At 20.7% G+C, this 8205-nt stretch overlaps 1 protein-coding gene across 1 annotated transcript, besides 19 other annotated features; it reads right to left on the reverse strand.

The window, feature by feature from the left end:
* Positions 1–697: 697 nt before the first annotated feature.
* Positions 698–752: a repeat region.
* Positions 753–975: 223 nt separating this feature from the next.
* Positions 976–1047: a repeat region.
* Positions 1048–1540: 493 nt separating this feature from the next.
* Positions 1541–1632: a repeat region.
* Positions 1633–2256: 624 nt separating this feature from the next.
* Positions 2257–2296: a repeat region.
* Positions 2297–2720: 424 nt separating this feature from the next.
* Positions 2721–4793: a mobile genetic element.
* FPSE_11260 (uncharacterized protein) lies at positions 3786–8078 on the reverse strand (the record flags this gene model as incomplete). The annotated part of the gene is made up of 21 exons (XM_009264377.1): positions 3786–3790; positions 3989–4000; positions 4116–4121; positions 4156–4161; positions 4206–4217; positions 4516–4554; positions 5106–5136; positions 5193–5213; positions 5268–5278; positions 5359–5371; positions 5432–5439; positions 5497–5499; positions 5856–5871; positions 6464–6481; positions 6636–6659; positions 6943–6957; positions 6988–7005; positions 7097–7104; positions 7206–7215; positions 7543–7554; positions 8058–8078. Coding segments are annotated over 21 exons (309 nt in total), but the record flags the coding sequence as incomplete, so codon positions are not given.
* Positions 4842–4862: a repeat region.
* Positions 4868–6117: a mobile genetic element.
* Positions 6140–6160: a repeat region.
* Positions 6647–6688: a repeat region.
* Positions 6769–6823: a mobile genetic element.
* Positions 7000–7202: a mobile genetic element.
* Positions 7277–7297: a repeat region.
* Positions 7409–7436: a repeat region.
* Positions 7454–7495: a repeat region.
* Positions 7548–7621: a repeat region.
* Positions 7556–7631: a repeat region.
* Positions 7656–7693: a microsatellite.
* Positions 7716–7887: a repeat region.
* Positions 8079–8142: 64 nt separating the features above from the next.
* Positions 8143–8181: a repeat region.
* The last annotated feature ends 24 nt before the right edge of the window (positions 8182–8205 follow it).

The raw sequence follows: 8205 nt of genomic DNA on the forward strand, positions 1-8205 counted from the left end.
TCTCTTAGAAACTATACCTATTATATATTAATAGCTCTTATTTAGATTATATTATATCTATATTAAGTAATACCTTATATAATAGCACTTAATACTCTTAACTGTCTTATTACTGCCTAGGGTAGCTCTTACTATAAGGTAACTCCCCCTGGCATTTAGCTTACCTTAAAGGAAGAACTTAAAGAAATAAATATTAGTAAGGATAAAGAAGAACTTACCTCTATTAAACCTAAATCCTATAAGGATAAAGTTAAAAAACTTAAGTATAAGATTTAGAACCTTAATAATTATTATAATAAACTCCTTAATACTGCTAAATTTAACTTTAAGGTAGCTAAAGGGAAAATTAAGGACTTAAAAGTAAAGGTAATTACTTTAGCTAATATTACTTAGGGACTTAAAGAATAAGCTAAATAGAGCTAGAAACTCTATAGGGAATATATTAAGTATACTACTGCACTTATAGTTATAGGAAAAGACCCTAGAGAAATTCTTAGACCTTAATAGCCTAACCTATATAATAGGAATATAAATTAACTTTAAGGATTCTTTACTGCAGTCTATAGTTATTAGATATATTACCCTATTTAATTTTATACTAATAAAATAAGAACTTAATATACTATAAGCTTCCTTAAAGGAAAAGCCTAGAGACTTATAGAACCTATTATCTATAACTTTATTAATAACCTTAAGGAATTATATTAAGATATAATATAATAAGTATATAATAAATATAAAAACTTTAAATAGGAATTTATTAGTGCTTTTAGACTAGCTAATAAAAAATAAGAAATAGAAATTAAAATTAAAGCCTTATAATAGATAGGCACTACTGCTGCCTACCTATTTAAATATTACTATTAAGTAGCTAAACTTAATTAAAATAAAGCAGTATATATAGACTAAGTTTACTTTAGACTTAAGGAAAAGGTTAAAGATATATTAGTTAATATTAGATTAAAGCCTAAGAACTTAAATAAGCTTATTAGTATTATTATTAATATTAATACTTAATAATATAAAAGATAAAAAGAAAAATAAATAGCTAAAGGAAGAAATATATATTAACTTAATTAGAATTAAAATTAGCTAAATAACTATAGGAATAATACTAACTAAAGAAGGATATAATAAGCTAATACTTCCTATAGAACCTATATTAAACCTATAAATATTATAGCTACTTAAGTAAATAGATTACTACTAATATATTAGAATTATAGTAAGAAAGGCTATTAAAAAAGAGAATACTATAATCCTATAAAAACTAACTAGAAGTATTAATTAATACCTAAAGGTAAGAATATATAAAGTACTAACTCTAAAGAAAATAAGCCCTAAATAGCTATATACTTAATTAAAAGGATTACTATAATTAGGTTAAGCTATAATATAGATACTCTAATAAACTTATAATTAGAATATAATAAGGAGCTTAAGAAGTAAGAAAAGTATATCTACTATATAGAACTCTTATAATAGCAATAAATAGCTTAAAAAGAAGAGAAAGTATATAAAGCAGTAATTAAAAAGGCTTATAATAGTAAGCCTAAAAATAAAGCTAAAGCTAATAAATAATAAAGGTAGAAAAGAAGAAATAATATTATAAAATAAAAAGAAAAATAATAAAAGCTAGTATTAGAATTAGCAGTATATAGTTATAATAATATTACTATTGCAGTTACCTATAAGGGAAAAGGAGCTATCTCTTAATAAGATATCTAGCTTATACCTAAGGGAACTATATAGATAAATAATATCCTAGTATAATTAAAGTAATCTAGACTTTATTATAGTAACTCTAACTGTATTAATACTAGGCGATTTATTAAGGAAGAAAGCTTCTACTGTCTAGCCTAGGAACTATATATAGAAGCTAAATTAGACCTTTAGTTTAATAATATAACCCTATAATATAACAATAAAGGATTATAACAATAGGATAATAAGAAATAGATATATTAAGAATTAGCATAAGAAAAAGTAAAAATAGAATAAGATAATAATATCTATATCTATACTATAACTTAAAGAGAAGTAAAAAGCAGCTAAGCTATTATAGAATAACTAATTGCAATAGGAGAACTTTAAAGATACCCTATAAGTCCAGATTATATATAGATCTTTTAGATATCTTATACTATATATTACTATAAACTCTATAAATAAAATAAAATCAGCTATAACTATTTTCTTATTACTATAAAAGAATATATATATTAAAAGGCTTATACCCTTACCGATATAATAGGGTATTATATTTACTAAAATATAAAAATTACTAAATAATATACCTAAAGTCTAATTAGATTACTTAAAATAAGGCATTAGATTATATTAAGAAAGGAAAATAAGTTAACTAATAGAGGTAAAATATATATATAGCAGAAGAATTAGATAATAAATAACTAATCTAGGAATAGAGGAAAGATATAGAAGGAGATAAAGACTAAGGTCTTACTTTTAAACCCTATAAACTGTAACTTAAAGAATAAAAAAATGCATAAGATAATTAATTTACTATAGACTATTAAGAAGAATTAAAAAGGGAAAATAAATACCTAAATAATAACCTATACTATAATAAAGAATATAATTTATATTACTTTAGTTAGAGAAAAGATAATAGCCTATTATATTAATAGAGCTATAGTATAGTAATAAGAGCAGAAGGGATATAATAATACCCTTAAGAGCTTTATAAGCAATTAAGAATAGTTAATAAAACTGCCTAAAACTAAAAGTATAAATTAAGGGTATATAGCTTATAGTACTAATAGATTATATAGCTAATATTAATATAATAGACCTTAAAATAGTTAACTGCTTAAAGCTACTATAGAAAACTAAGACTTACCTTTACTTAATAAGAAACTTAAAGGGATAATTATTTTTATATAATAGAGGACTTATTACTTATAAGATTAATTACCTTAAGATATTTATTAGAACTTAAAGATAGAATATTAGTATTAATATTATTTCTATATTAGGTTATAACTTAATATTAAGATACCTATAGTTATATCGCTATAACCTATAAGATATTAATTAGAGAATTAGCCAGATTAACTATATAGAAGATCGCTTTAATAATAAATTAACCGATTTAGAAATAGAAGAAGAACTAAAATCTTAAACTTTAACTAAACCTAATAGTAAAGTTAAGAGTAAATTAAGCTTTTACCTACCTCTAAAAGGAGTATAATATAAATAAAAATAAGGTAGAGTAAGAAGGATTAAAAGGACCTTTATATTATTTAGGAATTAACTATAAATATTAAATAAATAATTAGAATAATAATTAAAAATAATAGATAGACTAAAGAATATACTATAGGAGTATTATATCTATAAGAAACTATTTAAAAAAGAACTTAATACTAAGGTATTATAGCACTTTTATTAGGACTATAAGATCTATTTTATATTAGATAATTTACCCTTTTAGAAGATTTATAACCTTAATAAGATAGAACTTATAATGCTTAAAGAATATCTAAAAGAGGAGCTATAAAAAGGTAATATATAAGAATTAATATCTACTATAGGATTTCCTATAATATTTATACCTAAGAAAAATAGAAAACTATAACTTATTATAGATTATAGAAGGCTAAATGCCCTTACTATTAAGGACTAGATACTATTTCTACTTATTATAGAACTTAAAGACTGCCTATAAGGGAAATAAGTTTTTATTGCCTTTAACCTTAAAGGAGCCTATAACCTAATCTGCATTAAGAAAGGTAATAAATAGAAGATTGCCTTTAGAATAAAATTTAGACTATTTAAGTATTTAGTTATGCCCTTTAGACTTATAAATGCCTTAATAACCTTCTAAAGAATAATTAATAATATTTTATATTAATACCTTAATGTTTTTATAGTTTATTATTTAGATAATATCTTAATCTTTTTAAATAATAATAAAGAATATAAAGAATATATCTATAAGGTTTTAAAAGCACTATAAGATACTAACTTACTAATAAAACTAGAGAAAAGTTATTTCTATATTACTAAAGTTAATTTCTTAGGATATATTATCTTATTAAGAGAAATCTAAATAGATTAGAAAAAGATATCTATAATATAAGATTAGCTAATACCTATTACTATTAAAGAAGTATAAAGCTTTTTAGGTTTTACTAATTACTATAGATAATTTATTAGAGATTTTAATAAAATTATAAACTTACTTATAGAACTTACTAAAAAAGACTATAAATTTATCTAATTAAAAGATATATAAGATATATTTAAATAACTATATAATATAATCCTTAAAGAATTAGTCTTAATTATATTTAACCCTATTAAAGAGATTAAGTTAGAAATAGACTTATTAGATTTTACCTTAGGAGGATAGATTAGTTAATAAGATAATAATAGAAAGCTATACCTAATAGCCTTTTACTTATATAAACTATATAGAGCTAAGCTTAACTACCTTATCTATAATAAAGAATTCCTAGCTATTATTAACTGCTTTAAAGAATTCTAATACTACCTTATAGGAAGCCTTTATTAAATTAAAGTCTATACTAACTATTAGAATATTTTATACTTTACTATTATATAAGAACTAAATTAATAATAACTATATTATACTAAATACCTATATAAATTTAACTTTATAATTATATATTATAAAGGATTAGATAATAGATATATAGATGCTATTAGCTAAAGACTAAACTATAAAATAAATATTAATAGTAAATCTAAGGAATAAGTCCTAGAAAAGAATAAAAAAGGATAATACTAATTTACCTAATCGGTAAAAATAATTATAAGAATAGTATAAGATACCTTAGATAAGGAAGACTATGTAGAAAATAAATAATAAAAATAAACAGTATAAGAAATATATAAATACCCCCTATATAGATACTAGGGTATTATAAAGACCCTTAAATAACTATAGGACTATTATAATTAGCCTAATATAAAGAAACTAATAGAAACTGTTATTAAGCAATATAATATTTATATATAGATTAAGTTATAAAGGCATAAGCCTTATAGAAACCTATAAGTATTTCTAGTTGCTTAGAGACCTTAGGATTTAATTATAATAGACTTTATTACTAAATTACCTTTATTAGAAGAACCTTTAATTAGAATCTTCTATAATAGTATTATAGTTATTATAGATTATCTTATAAAATTTTCCTATTATTTACCCTATAAAGAAGTAATAAATACTAAAGAACTTATATATATCTTTTATAGATATATTATTAGTATATATAGCCTACCCTAAGAAATCCTATTAGATAGAGGATTAATATTTACTATTAAGTTTTAATAAGTATTTATATTCTATTTAGGACTTAACTATTAACTTACTATAGCATTCTAGCTATAAGCAGATAGATAGACTAAAAGAATAAATTAAGTTTTAAAATAGTACCTATAATACTATATTAACTATAAATAAAATAATTAGGTTAAAAAGCTACTTATTATATAATTAGCTTATAATACCGCCTATAATAAAAGTATAAGATTAATATTAACTTATACTAATTTTAGATTTATATCTAATAGCTATTATATAGCCTAGGAAACTCTAATAAATAACCTTACCGCTAGAATTAAGGCAGAGGATATAAAAAACCTATATAAAGAAATAAAAATAGAATTAGAATTTATTAGAAAAAAAATAATAAAATACTATAATATAAAAAGGATTAAGAGATTAACCTTTAAGGAGGGAGAGATAGTCTACCTATTAATAAAAAATATTATAATAAAATAGCTAATATATAAACTTAACTTTAAGTTTATTAGACCTTATAAAATATTATAAAAAATCTTAAAAAATAACTATAAATTAGACCTACTACTAAAGGTTAGAATCTATTTAATTTTTTATATTTCCTTACTTAAGTTAGCAGTTAATATAATTTAAGTTAAAATTAGTAATAAATTAAAAGAAATTAATAGACTAGAAACCTATAAAGCTAAAGCAATTAGGGAAATATATAAAGTAAATAGATAAATAGAATACTTAATTAAATAGAAAAACTACCTAGAAAATAAAAATATATAAAAACTACTAAAATATTTAATTAATACCTAGTGACTCCTAAAGAACTTCTATTAGTAATAGAGAAATTAAGGAAACTAAAATTAAATATATTAAAATGCACTAGAGAATAAATATCCTTAATAACTAACTGCTCTATAGAAGACTCTGCCTTTTTAGCCTCCTTAAGTTTATCTAATAAATCTAGGCTATAATAAGTCATTTTAACCCTATAAGATACTAACTCCTTTTTTTACTTATAATAAGACTTTAGTTAAGAAAGAGATTTATTTAACTCTCTTTATATAATATAAAGCGCTTTATAATAAGAAGATAAAAGCTCTTTTACAGTAGCCTCTTACTCCTTAAGATGCTTTACCTTATTAATAATATAAGTAATTACCCTTATTAGTTAAGAAAAACTATAAGAATTATATAAACCTATAAGAATTTAGCAGTATATCAGTTATATTATAAGGATAACCTAGTAAAATATATAGACTATATTTCCTTTTTCTAGTAATTATCTTATATATAATACTACGCTTAAAACACTAAGAATAAGGTATAACTTTAAAACTAAACTGTATAATACCTTTAGTAGCCTTATAATATTTTTCTATAAAAGTTATAGATATATTATTAAAAGAATCTACTTTTCATTTAGTAGGATATACTAATATAGTAAAGGATATAGGTTTAAGTTAGACTTATTATAGAAATATTATTAGAAGGAATAGATTATATAGGCCTTAAGGATAAGACCTAAAGGAGGGGAGAGATTATATTATAACTTAGCGGTTACTTTATATATACCCTATAAATTTCCTCTTATTAGCATTAAGCTTACCTATACTTAAGTAAGCCTTATGTAAGCTTACTTATATATGCATAAGACTTACCCTATAGCTTACTCCCTATATTATAAGCCTTTTACTAAGGCTTACCCCTATATAAGTAAACCCCTAAGTATATATATATATTCCTATAGCATTAGATAGAATTTAGCTTACTAGCTATTAATAAGACTTCTTTACCTAAATACATTTAACTTACTCTATTTACTATTAAGAGATGTAATACTTTATAACTGCTTAGTAATAATGCCCTATACATCTGCTAATATAAACCTAATATAGACTAGTTTATCTCTTAGAAACCATACCTGTTATAAGCTAAGCTAATAAGTATTATACCCCCTTTTAATAATTATATTAGCTAGCTATTATACTTTAGTTTATTTTATTATAATATAAACTAGACTTATATATTTAGTTACTTTCTACTTAATATATTTATATATTTTCCTTATTTAGATGGATCCTTTATTGAGAATTTTAAAGATATTAAGAAGACTAGGGCTCTAGCTTATAGTTATAAAAAAATTAAATATTTTCCTTATTAGTATTTTAATTTATTTTCTCTTTTTTCTCTTTTTTTTTCTTTTTCTTTTTTAATAATATATTTAATAAGTAAGTAATATAAATAAGGAAGTAATATACTTCTCTATATACCTTTTATTATTTATATAATTAAATTATTATAATAAATTAAATTAATTAAAATTACTTATTATATTTTCCTTTAAATACCTTTAAAATTACTTAATAGATCTTTATATTATATTTAATCTTATTATATATATTATATTATTAAATACCTAATTTAATTAACCTTTTTTAATTATTACTTTTTAATAATTTATTTATTATTTATATATTAATATCTATTTAATTAATTACTTATAATATTTCTTTTATAATTATAATATTTCTTTTATAATTATAAAGTCTCTTTTTTATAATTTAATTCTTTTTAATTTTTAATATTAATTTAGCTTTTTATTTCCCTTTTAAAGGTTTTAAATTTTATTTCTTATTAAGGTAATTTTATATATAGTTCTTTTTATTACTTTAATAAGAGATTAAATAGCTTTAATAATTAACTTTAAAGAGCTATTATAATACCTTATAATTTAACTCTTAAGGTATTTAATTTAAAATTAAGCCTTATTTACTATTATTAAAATCTTTAAAGTCTAAATAGTAAAAAGTTTAATTATCTCTATTAAAGGGGTTAAAGTCTATAGCTATATATTAAGCTTTAAGATAATATAATTTAAATTAAAAAGAATAAATTTAGCCCTTTTAAAACCTTTTTATATA

Source organism: Fusarium pseudograminearum, chromosome 4 (genome assembly GCF_000303195.2).
Source record: "Fusarium pseudograminearum CS3096 chromosome 4, whole genome shotgun sequence".
Taxonomy (NCBI): domain Eukaryota; kingdom Fungi; phylum Ascomycota; class Sordariomycetes; order Hypocreales; family Nectriaceae; genus Fusarium; species Fusarium pseudograminearum.